Source organism: Achroia grisella, unplaced genomic scaffold, assembly GCF_030625045.1.
Source record: "Achroia grisella isolate CSIRO2021 unplaced genomic scaffold, CSIRO_AGI_Agris_v1 utg779, whole genome shotgun sequence".
In the NCBI taxonomy this organism is placed as follows: Eukaryota; Metazoa; Arthropoda; class Insecta; order Lepidoptera; family Pyralidae; genus Achroia; species Achroia grisella.
In genome coordinates this window covers 3,922,897-3,934,982 of record NW_026713019.1, presented here as the reverse complement: position 1 = coordinate 3,934,982, position 12,086 = coordinate 3,922,897, and the positions used below count along the sequence as shown (strand labels likewise).

Below are 12,086 nucleotides of genomic sequence, written 5' to 3'. Positions count from 1 at the left end.
TAGTGTTTATGTAATTATCATTTCAGATTAATCTCCATGCGGCCTGATAATCATTGTAGTTTAATACTAGTGAATTTACTAGGGATGTAAGGGAGCGCGAACACCAGCCCAGTGCTCTAAGTCAACCTCACCTGCTCGCGGTACATCCTGCTAAATAACAGACGAGGCTCTGACGACCGACAAATGGCGGTATAACCATTCTAACTACACAGTTTCAAATCCCATAGACTGATGATGGGCAGCAGCGTCATCGGTGCGAGAAACTGTGTACTGCGATCGCCAACCCGCATGCCCAGCGTGGCAATTATGGGCACATTCCTCCCATGACAGGTCCTACACAACCATGGCCCCTAGTTCCCGGCCGCTCTGCTATTCCTGGCCAAGGCGGCGGTCATGGTAACGGCAGAGCAAGGGGTGCTAAGAATCCCCGGGCTACGGTAGGCCGCCAACACTCATTGACCCTGGCTACGTATAACGGACGTACACTGCGACTGGATGAACACCTCGCGCAACTGGAAGAAGAACTGAAATATATAAGATGGCATATTCTTGGTCTTTGTGAAGTCCGAAGAGAGGGGAGGACACCATGACTCTGGAATCTGGCCATCTTATGTATTTCAGGGAGGGAGAACAACCTTCCCAAGGTGGTGTCGGGTTTTTGGTCCATAAGACCCTAATAAACAATGTTGTAGAAATCTCCAGTGTGTCGAATAGGGTTGCGTATCTCGTATTAAAGCTAACTGAGAGGTATAGCCTTAAAGTTGTGCAAGTATACGCACCGACATCGGCACACTCGGATGATGAAGTAGAAAGTATGTACGAAGACATATCCAAGGCCATACATAACACCTCAAAGGCATTCTACAACATTGTTATGGGGGATTTTAATGCTAAAGTGGGAATCCAAACCGGCAGCGAATCGACAGCTGTGGGACCACATGGTTTTGGTAGTAGGAATCATAGGGGGCAAATGCTCGTCAACTTTCTAGAGAAAGAGGGGTTGTTCTTGATGAATTCTTTCTTCAAGAAACAACCTCAACGAAAGTGGACGTGGCAGAGCCCCGACTCTATGACCAAAAACGAGATCGACTTCATCTTGACGGATAAGAAGCGTATATTCAGAGATGTCTCTGTGATCACTAGGTTTAAAACCGGAAGCGATCACAGATTAGTTCGTGGCTCTCTGAATATCGATCTCAAGCTGGAAAGAATACGCCTGATGAAGTCGACGCTCCGGCCAAATATGCTCCAAACCATCGTTGGTTCTAAAGCATTCCAATTAAAACTGGAAAACCGGTTTGCTGTTTTGGAAACCACAGACAGTATTGACCAAAGACTCAATACTATAATAGCTTGCCTCAAGGATGAAGGCACGAAATTTTGCGAGAAGAGGCGTACAGGAAAAAGGACTAGACTTTCGGGAGAGACTCTGCAGCTTATTCAACATCGACGCGACAAGTCCTCAACGCTAACATCACCAGAACACCGGGTATTGAATAAAAAAATTTCAAAATTGGTACGACGTGATCTCCGATCCTCGAACACACTTTTAATTGAAAAAGCAATTGAGCAGAATCGGGGATCAAAAGTGTTCGTCCAACAGCTAGAAAGGAGGCACTTGTCGAAGGTAACCACATCTGCAGGGACGGTTACCGCTTTTAAGCCGGAGATTCTCTCGGAAGTTGAAAACTTTTTCGGAGAACTGTACGCCTCACATGCATATCGGCCTGAATCTCTTGTTGTCGATTCCAGAGCTCCTCTGACACGCCACTACACTGAGGAGATGCCCGAAATTAGTCGTGACGAGATCGTGATGGCTCTTAAACAGCTCAAAAATGGAAAAGCCCCAGGTGAAGACGGAATAACCACTGAGCTCCTGAAGGCTGGAGGTACTCCTGTACTTGCGGTACTTCAGGAACTCTTCAATTCCGTTCTCTTCACCGGGAGAACTCCACAGGCATGGAGTAGGGCCATAGTTATTCTGTTCTTCAAAAAGGGAGATAAAACCCTACTGAAGAACTATCGGCCCATCTCTTTGTTAAGCCATATATACAAGCTATTTTCAAGAGTCATCACGAATCGGCTTGCGCGAAGGCTTGATGAGTTTCAACCCCCGGAACAGGCCGGGTTTCGAAGTGGTTATGGCACCATAGATCATATTCACACAGTAAGGCAGGTTATACAGAAAACAGAAGAGTATAATCAACCTCTGTGTCTAGCCTTTGTTGACTATGATCTATCGAGACCTGGTCTGTTCTGGAGTCTCTGCAGCGATGCCAAGTCGACTGGCGATACATCGAAGTGTTGAGATGTCTCTATAACGCTGCAACAATTACCGTCCAAGTACAACCCCAGCAGACTAAGCATATCCACCTAAAGCGTGGTGTAAGACAGGGGGATGTTATATCCCCTAAATTATTTACAACTGCGTTGGAGGATATGTTTAGAATGCTGGATTGGAAAAATTACGGCATTAATGTCAACGGCGAGAACATCTCTCACTTACGATTTGCTGACGACATTGTCATCATGGCTGAGTCGCTGCAGGATTTACAACAGATGCTGAACGGCCTGGCTGAATCGTCTCAACGCATCGGTCTTCGGATGAATTTGGACAAAACCAAGATCATGTTCAATGATCGCATTCGTCCGGAACCGGTCGCCATTAATGGAGTATGTCTCGAAGTTGTTCAGGAGTATATTTATCTAGGGCAAACGCTCCAACTAGGTAAAAACAACTTTGAGAGGGAGGCCAAGAGACGAATACAGCTAGGCTGGGCGGCATTTGGGAAACTTCGTCAAGTCTTCTCGTCGTCGCTACCACAAAGCCTTAAGACCAAGGTTTATAACCAGTGCGTCCTACCCGTCATGACTTACGGTGCCGAAACGTGGACACTGACGATACGACTGGTCCACCAACTCAAAGTCGCTCAACGAGCTATGGAAAGAGCTATGCTTGGAGTTTCTCTAAGGGATAAAATCCGAAACGAAGTGATTCGCCAGAGAACTAAGGTCACCGACATAGCTCTTCGCATCTGTAAGTTGAAGTGGCAGTGGGCTGGTCATATCTGTCGCAGAACCGATGCTCGTTGGAGTAGGCGTGTTCTAGAGTGGAGACCGCGAATTGGCAAACGTAGTGTAGGACGCCCCGCAGCTAGGTGGAGCGACGACTTACGTAGGGTTGCGGGTAGTAACTGGATGAGAAGGGCTGAAGATCGTGCCCAGTGGCGTGCCTTGGGAGAGGCTTATGTCCAGCAGTGGACTGCAGTGGGCTGATGATGATGATGATGATGATGACTAGTGAATTCGCTAAAATGGGATGACTGTAGTTATCTGTTTGATCCTATATGCTACCATTCTCCACATATAGATTTTTGCTGCCGGAAAAATCCTCCGGCATCTAAAATATAATGCAGCGAGTGGGTACCATTAGAACGGCTGTACCAAAAAGAATGAATATGGAATGCAACGTTATTAATGCAAAAAGAAAACTGTTACTTATCTCATAGATATTTTTTTTAGTGGGCACATAATGTTAGCTGGCTATTTAATTACAATATAATAACTTTTCTGTTAAGAAATTATCAAGTAGGTAATAAAAGAACCGCTAAAAATATTTAAGTTAGTCATCAAATATACATATTACATCATACGAGTCTCTAAGCTTGCATATTGTGTCGATCAATTTTATTGATTCCAGCGTAACTTGGAGTAACGGTTGATCAGGCAAATTGTCGGCGATCCTTACGTAATCTGAGGACGCAGTGCACTAGCTGAGGCTATCGACCTTCCCGCGGTTACTTGAAATAACTGTTAAGTTGTTGTAAATAACTTGATAGCAATCTGCGCGCAGGGCAGCCGCCGTCAGTAAGTTCAGTCGCGCTCAAAGACGTATTGCTCACGGGACCATTATCCCAGTTCTAAACTTCCAGTTAGTTAAAATGCATTATAAAATTATTTTCTTAAGTTATTTACTATTGGAGGTTGTAGTCTGTAAAACTACATATGACCAGAGTCAGACTGGAGACTTGAACGTTCAAGTCGATTTGAAGGACGTGCAAATTATTGCCCTTCTAAATGGCGGTAAGGAGGAGTATGAGGTGAGATTACTTTAATTCGTATTAGGTTAATTAATATGTTATATAAATAAATAAAAGTGAGGTAGGTACCTACTGTGATACTGTCCATGAAACATTTAGATGTTTTTTAAACCGTAGGTATAATCTATTATCCAAAGCTTTAAATTAGGTAGTTTGTAAAACATAATTTCATACATAGGTACATAAATTGTACTGATATACATGCTATTAGTGTAGGTACCTATATACGCAAATTATATTTTAGATATGTGAAGTGGTACGTGTCTACTGAGTTTTCAGAATACCTAGTAGTTAATGAACGATTTGCTTATAAGGACTACGTAAATTGTTATTTATGATTCGAAAAATATATGCTCCTTCTTATTTGTACATTTGTAGAATATTTTCAATATCCCGCGTGGACATTTATTTTATTAGGATAAAAGTCCTGTTCCCTGTTCCTGTATCTATAAATATTTAAAAGAACTGTTACATACGGATACATCGTTTATTTTTTTTGTAAATTACTTAAAATGTTTTAGTCAGAAGTAAATTATACTAAGGTTATTGACAATAATAAAAATATTCTGTAATGAAGTAGTCTTATGTATCGTGAATATATTTAAAACAATTAACATTATTACAGGATATTGAATATGCGTACGACTATTCGGAAATGACTATTAGACCACAGAACGGCACAACACCAAAACCGATGAATGTAACCACCGAACCCGACATAATAAAAGATAATGTGACTATTGCAACAACGATATACACTGAAACGACTACGGAACGGTTAAACAGTACCATGGATGGTATTGAAACAGCAATAACCACGCAGACTCCAGTAACTATAGAATCCAATGTTACAGTTATAAGCGCAGTGGAGGCGACTACAAAAACGACGTATTCCTCTGAAGTAAACGTGACACCAATATCAACTACTTCGAATAGCACTAATTGCAAAAAAGGCTTCGTGTTGAATCATAAAGGAGGTTGTGAATTCAAATTGCAAGGCACATCAAATGCGTGAGTATTGATTTACCTAATATTACATAACTATCACTATGTGCGTAGATAACTATAAGTAAATAATTTTCTTTAGGTAATATACAAACAAAACATAATAGATTAATACAGGGACAGCAAGCCCTCATCTTTATACAAGTGACCATGATTAATCCGGATAAAAGTAGCTATTGTCATTCTTCCCATACCTACTATACATGACAATCTTTCAAATAAGTAGTTTTGTTGCCAGATTGGAATTTAAACAATTGAACTCGTTTTTTTTTTCGGATTATTCTAATGCTGTTGGCCGTAGCTGGCCTTTACAGCTACGCCGGACGATGGGGGGCGAGTGTAGATGGTACTTAAATCCTGCGGAAGGACTTATGGTGCGGCTAAAGGCCGCCTGACGGATACGACTTTAGTCTTAGGGTAACGCTAGGGGTTTGAACCTCGGCTCAGGCCGTCCTAAATTCGATCCCCGTTTGAATTGGACGACGTTCGCTATTACTCATATAGGTAATACTTAGTTAGCATGTCGGTAAAAGCATATTACTACTAAACTCGATTTCTCGGGATTATGATACTTATACAATAAGTTGAGATAGACTTCGTAAAAAGGTGTCTGCGTGGGTACTGCTACTACCTTGCTTAACAAATAACTGATGCTGAGGTCAGCATCACTTATTTCAGTCGCTACGCAGGTCTCCTTTTATGCTGTTTCCCTTGTACGGTGAGATTAGGCAGTGAAATTACAGGGTTTAGTCATGACATTTTAATCCCCTGGCACGACAATCGTTGTCGCGAGCGTTTACATGATATCCGTATTGTTGTTAAGTATATAACTTGTTTGTCATTACAATCATATAAAAATGCCAATTAGTATTTTTAAAGATAATATTATATGCTACGGGTGAAACGGTAACTCCGTTTCCTGTGACATTATATTCAAACTACGCAAGAATTCTGTGAAAATCAAACCTTGAGGTAATGTTATTGTTGTTCTGGTTTATATGTTATTAATTTAATCAGTTATTTAAAAACATAAAATATTTGTAAAATAGAACTAAATTTATCAATCAATAAAGTATGTAATCCGAGAACCAGTCATTATTATTATCAATTGATAATAAGTTACCTAATTTAAGTGTAAATTATAACGTATAATACGTAGATAGTGTCAATTATATAAGTCACAATTTTGGTCACACCTGCATTACTACCAAATTAAATAGAAGTGGTTTTTTTAAATTTTGATCTGAAAGTAGCAGTAATCGTAGGTATTCTTAAGGTTAAACATCGTGAGGGCATTTTTATGTGCAAGACTATACTGTCATTTTACTAACAATAAATGCGAGACCTTGTTTTTATAGTCGTAATTAAATAATGTTTGCTACTGACCAGGAAAATAAATTTATCCTTCTACATATTATACAAAATAAAGCTAAATATCGCTAATTAAAATTTCTGAAGTATAAATGAGTACATGTAAAATAATAACATCTGCCTGTGTGAATCGAACGATATATAGTCACGTATATCTAAGGATAAACTTAACGAGAATTAAAGTTATCAGTAGTAGGTAGATACTTACCTACTTACAATGTGATATGTATGTAATAACCTGGAAGGAATATGGAGATTATTAGTAGAGGGTCTAGTTCTTATCTCAATCAAAACAACTTATCATGTCAGGTCGCCGGCCATGAATAGGCGTACCTAGTCCATGTACGCCTAAAAACAGTAACAACACTGGTAAGTAAAACCTGTGCATACCGTTAGCGCGAACAGAGTAAGGGGGCGTCCATAAATTACGTTAGGTGTTTTTATAATTTTCTGAAAGGGTAAGATGTCGTGAGATTTAATTCAACCACCTACCTCATCCCTCAATCTCACGTGAGATTTTTCTAAATGTGGGTTTCTTACGAAAACGCGTTGGATTGCTATTGTAAAAAAAAAAAAAAATTGTATCAATCAGAAAAAAAATGCGAGATATTTGCTGAGACGCCCTCCCCCTCTTAAACATCTCACGTAATTTATGGACGCCCCCTAAAATTCTATCCTGATATTTTAATACAATACATAGGATAGTATGGATGACTATGGAATGGTGTACTCGTCTTCTCTAATGTTATACGCAGGGGATCAGTGGAGTATAAGATGAGGTTGATATCTGCTCGGTTGGCGCCTTGTGGCGAATTCACCAGAAAGTATAATGATTTTAAAGAACCGCGTGCAGATAGATCTGCAATGGTATAGATATTGATAGCTATGAGACCACTAGTTCTTTTATTAACATGTCATGATTCCTATTTTCTACTACTGCCAGAGTCTGTACCTACTATTACTACTACTACTCAATTTGCCAGAAAAAAGATTCAAATGTCTTATAAAATATATTCTTGTAAAGAAGCCTATTATAAAATTGAAGAATTCATAAATGATAATAATGATTTTGTAGAAAATATCTAACTTAAAATTCATAGCGCTGATAATGTTATCTGATTGAATAAAGATTAGCGTGTAGTGCGTAACCCTTTCTATGTTTATTGTCGCATGCCTAATCCTTGTTAATGTAAATCTACTTAAAACAACATTTATTTAAAAGAGCAGAAACAGAAGTTTCTTGCCTATTCTTCTTGTGATGAGTCTGCGTTTCGAATTAGTGGTAGAATAAAAAAATGTGACTATTCGAAAGTGCTTATATTAAGTTTATTTGAATAAAGATTATTTCTATTTCTATTTGTAGGAATGAAGCAGATACCGCTATAAGCATGTAATTAGTTACCTACATTAAAACCAATGAATGGAAATTTTATAGTATATATTCTGTATTGCTTGTATATTTTCTGTTGATAATAAATGTTACAACGTAATTTAGGATAAGATATAATAGTTCGATCGCCTATAAAGGTTTATTTTGTGCTTTGCTAATTATCGTTGTTTGCCATTTCTCTCTAAAAACTGACAAATACACTCGGACTTGAAGATTCAAATAAAATAGTATTTCTGCGAGTAGTATATTACTTAATAAATTTAAATTTTTACTCACTCCCCAGTCATGAAAACACCAATAACAAATTAAAATAATTCGAAAGTCTCTTCCCACAATGTGGGCAATGTATCTGTATTAGTATAGTCCTAATTTGAAAACCATTGCATTAGGAGTTTCTAAGGTACAGAAACCAAGCCGAAATATCAATGAGAAAATGTATCTAAATCTTTACCTAAAATCGTAAATTTTACGTAAAGATCAATCCTACGAGAACATAAGGTATCTGTTATCTCAAAAGAAGCAGATTAAGTCACGGGTTAAGGATATTTGCTTATAAGCAACTAGCTGTAACTCGCGACTTCGTCTGAGGATGAGTATGGGCATTTGCAAATGAAAGATTGTTTGTACAAAGTAGTATAAACAATTTTTCAGTGTTATAGTAGCAGTAAGCAGTATTATAATACTACATATAGGTAGGTATCATAACACTGTTCACACCGTTCGGTATCTACATATACAACAGACCTTATTCGTTTTTACAGATTGCTCAAAATTGTAAAGCTATCTCAGAAGTTGAAGCTTAGAAGAGAACACAGGAGGACTACGAATGAAACATTTTGATCTTGGTGTATCAACACCAGAGGTCTAATTATGTAAGATTGTTACTAAAAATTATTCTATCAGATTAGAACCTACTATTTCGTAATTACGTACAAACAATTTTTCAGTTGCAAATGCCGGCTGTAATAGCTTGCACCTGTAGATATGTATTAAATGGTTCATAGGAAATTGTAAATCTATTGATTTTAATGTGTAACAGCGTTACATAATTAAGCCCCATTAAAGCTTACCATTGTATTCGTAATGTAGATATTGTATTAATCTAGGTATATTAATTATAATTTAATAGTATTAATTATAGTTTTAGGTTATTATCTTTAAATAGAAACTGTAAGACTGTACCTATTGTATAATTTCATAAGTAAATGTCAGATTTATTTTATCGGATACTTGTTTTAATAACATTAATCGATCCCGTAGCGAATTATATTTTTTTCTACATCTGTATTTTTGTACATAAATTGCTCAGGATATATTTTATATATCGTGACATATGTATGTTAAAAAATCTACTGTATCTAAAATATGTTTCTTAGTTGGCCCGTCATCTCTACATCTTAATTCTTAATAATATTATAAACGCGAAAGTTTGTAAGTATGGATGATGGTGACTCTTTCGCGCAAAAACTACTGAACGGATTTTGATGAAACTTTACAATATAGTACTTACTTACTTTGTAATATAGTTTATGCATCAGAATAACACAGCCTATATTTTATATAGAAAATAACGCGGTTATAGCTAGTCCATATATAATACTATGCACTCAACGGCTTCGCTTGGGTGCATATAACTGCGAGTTTTTTATGTATTAGTATGTAGCCTAATAACGGTAATTGGAAATATTAGAATTTTGAATAGTGAAATAATTTTCAAAATCCGTTTTTTTTATTTACAAATTAAATATTAACGTCTTTATTATATTAATTTAATAAGATAGGTAAACATAAAGCAATACCTAAGCATTATTTACCCAGTATAAAATTGAAATAAGCAACTTCTTTGTTCCACATTTTTTGTTTATTTAACGATTTGTATAAAATATGATGACAGAGTTAATAATTAAGTGTAAGTAGAAACATACATATGTATGTGTTGGGTTTAATTACCTACCAATAGTAAATTGAACAAACCAGGTCAATTATTGAAGCAAATAATTATTCTAGATTTTATAAGAAAATATTTGTAAGTTTGAAAAACTTAACATTTTTCAATTAAAAATATAGATTTTTTATTAATATAATATTGAAATTCAGATAAAATTTCATCATTTCATTTGAATTTTTGCTTATTATTCAATTGATTGGTTCAGAGTCTCATAATTCAACCAATTTCTACAGGAGGCAAATTCATCAGCTTGTTTACAATACATGGAATGATTATTTTAATTTTACACTGCAAACACACTAAAATACGCTGTGGTAAACACTGTAGCCCATACATTTAAATTTGTTGGAGAGCCCATGTGCTATGGGAGGATTACTCGACCTGGATATTTTATTTCGAGCTAAAACATACCGATACTAGCTAGTAAAGTTACAGGCATAATGCCTTTTTTATGTCAATATCGATGATAATTTTGATGTTAATATCGGATCTAATTGGTTCTTAAATAACATGCATTCTGCATTGTAATCATAATTATTAGTTACCAGCAGTTGTATAATAATAATTGCATACAGCATTTACATATAATACTAGCTGGTTTAGCACTATTTTAAATGAGTGCTAATTAAAAGAAACATTTTTTTAAATATATAAATATAGCACATACAATATTTTTGCAATAAGAATAGGTCAATTTTCCTCATGTTTACTGAATGTTTGTCAGTCTAGTCACAATATATAAAGAAAAATATTTATGTGTTGGATATTTAAACATACATAAAAATATTTTATTTTAAATAAAGAAGATTTAATAACTAAAAATATTTATTTACACATTTTTGTGCGCATGAAGTGTAAAAATTTATAATATTTTTGGACAGGTAGGTTGGAATTACTTTGTCATCTTAATTATAAGTTTGTACTATTAAAGTGTGCAAAAAATATTTATTTATTTGGGCATATTTTTTATATAATTACTTGTAATATTTTTTATTCATTTGTAAAGTAAATATTATAATAAATAAGGAACATACTATATAATATATGAACACACAAAATATGCAAAAAAAATTATTAGATTAAAGTTTACAAAGACAGAACAAGAGAGGAATGAATGCACCAATGGTAATGAATACTGGGATAAGTACAGAGCTCTCATCCATAGAGTATGGATCAGGTTGTTTGGGGCCACTAGCTCGTCGGGGATTTGTGGCCTTCTCTTCTATTTCTTCTTTCTGTTCCTCCACCTCCGCCTCTGGCCATACTAATGGTGGCAATTTAGGAACTTCATCTATTGTACCTCTCATGACATACAAAGCATTAATTTTTGGATTATCCCGATAACCCTTAATGAATTCCACTTTAATTTTACCTCCTCTGATATCAGACTCTTCCTCATTATAATATAATTTACCATTTTTAATAGAATATGGTATGAATTCGTCATGGGCAACACCTCTGCCAACTTTGTCAAAAATGTCTAAATCTGCCACTATGGTATGGTCACCATTCAACACTACATCAAAAACTTTCATGTTAGGCGCATTAAAGTACACTTCACTGAATTTTAACACTAGCACGTAATCACCGTCATTGTTCGCTGGAATGTCGTAACCGAATGTGCTGTGATGGTATCTCTCAGTCTGATATAGAATTTCGTCCTTTTGATTCACTCTACCGATCATTACCAATTGTTTTCCATAGTTAGAGGCAGTTCCAATTCTTCCTTGTAAAGGGTCTTTTTCGTAATGTATACCATATATATCGGTATGAGCAGGCCCTCCAGCATTTATGGCATATATTATTTCACCTAAACTCGTAACACTTTTTATCATAAAAAATATGAATACTGAATAAAATACTAAGCGAGACATTTCAGCACACATAACTACTGCACCCTAAATTTATATTTAAATAATAATGTAGTTTGCCGATTGTCGTTTTACAGTTGTGCAAATAATTCTGTAACGACTAATAATACATGATTGTTTTAAGAAATTGAATATTTTATAATAACTACCGGTAGTGCAGTACCGGTAAGACATGTGGTACAGTGGTAGGCTATTATTATTAGAAATTGTATCGAAATAAATTATTGAAATATTTAACAGTCAAACCAACCTACTTTTCAATTCTATCAATTCAACGTCACGGCACAGTGTATGCTTGTCAAATCTACAGATGTCAATGTCAATTCGCTGTCAAGAGCGTTGCAGCGAGCAGGAAATCACTCACTAACATTACACAAGCACATTTACACACTACGTTTAAT

At 36.1% G+C, this 12,086-nt stretch overlaps 2 protein-coding genes across 2 annotated transcripts; one reads left to right on the top strand and one right to left on the bottom strand.

Moving 5' to 3' along the window:
* Positions 1 to 3,851: 3,851 nt before the first annotated feature.
* Positions 3,852 to 9,110, top strand: LOC131850762 (uncharacterized). Its single transcript, XM_059201116.1, has 3 exons — positions 3,852 to 4,100; positions 4,726 to 5,111; positions 8,628 to 9,110. The coding sequence occupies exons 1-3, from the start codon at positions 3,942 to 3,944 to the stop codon at positions 8,704 to 8,706; spliced, it is 624 nt and encodes a 207-aa protein (XP_059057099.1). The 5' UTR covers positions 3,852 to 3,941; the 3' UTR covers positions 8,707 to 9,110.
* A 338-nt stretch (positions 9,111 to 9,448) lies between these two features.
* LOC131850761 (malectin-A) lies at positions 9,449 to 11,848 on the bottom strand. Its single transcript, XM_059201115.1, has one exon. It carries the CDS (start codon positions 11,698 to 11,700, stop codon positions 10,894 to 10,896), a length of 807 nt encoding a protein of 268 aa, XP_059057098.1. The 5' UTR covers positions 11,701 to 11,848; the 3' UTR covers positions 9,449 to 10,893.
* Between the last annotated feature and the right edge of the window lie 238 nt (positions 11,849 to 12,086).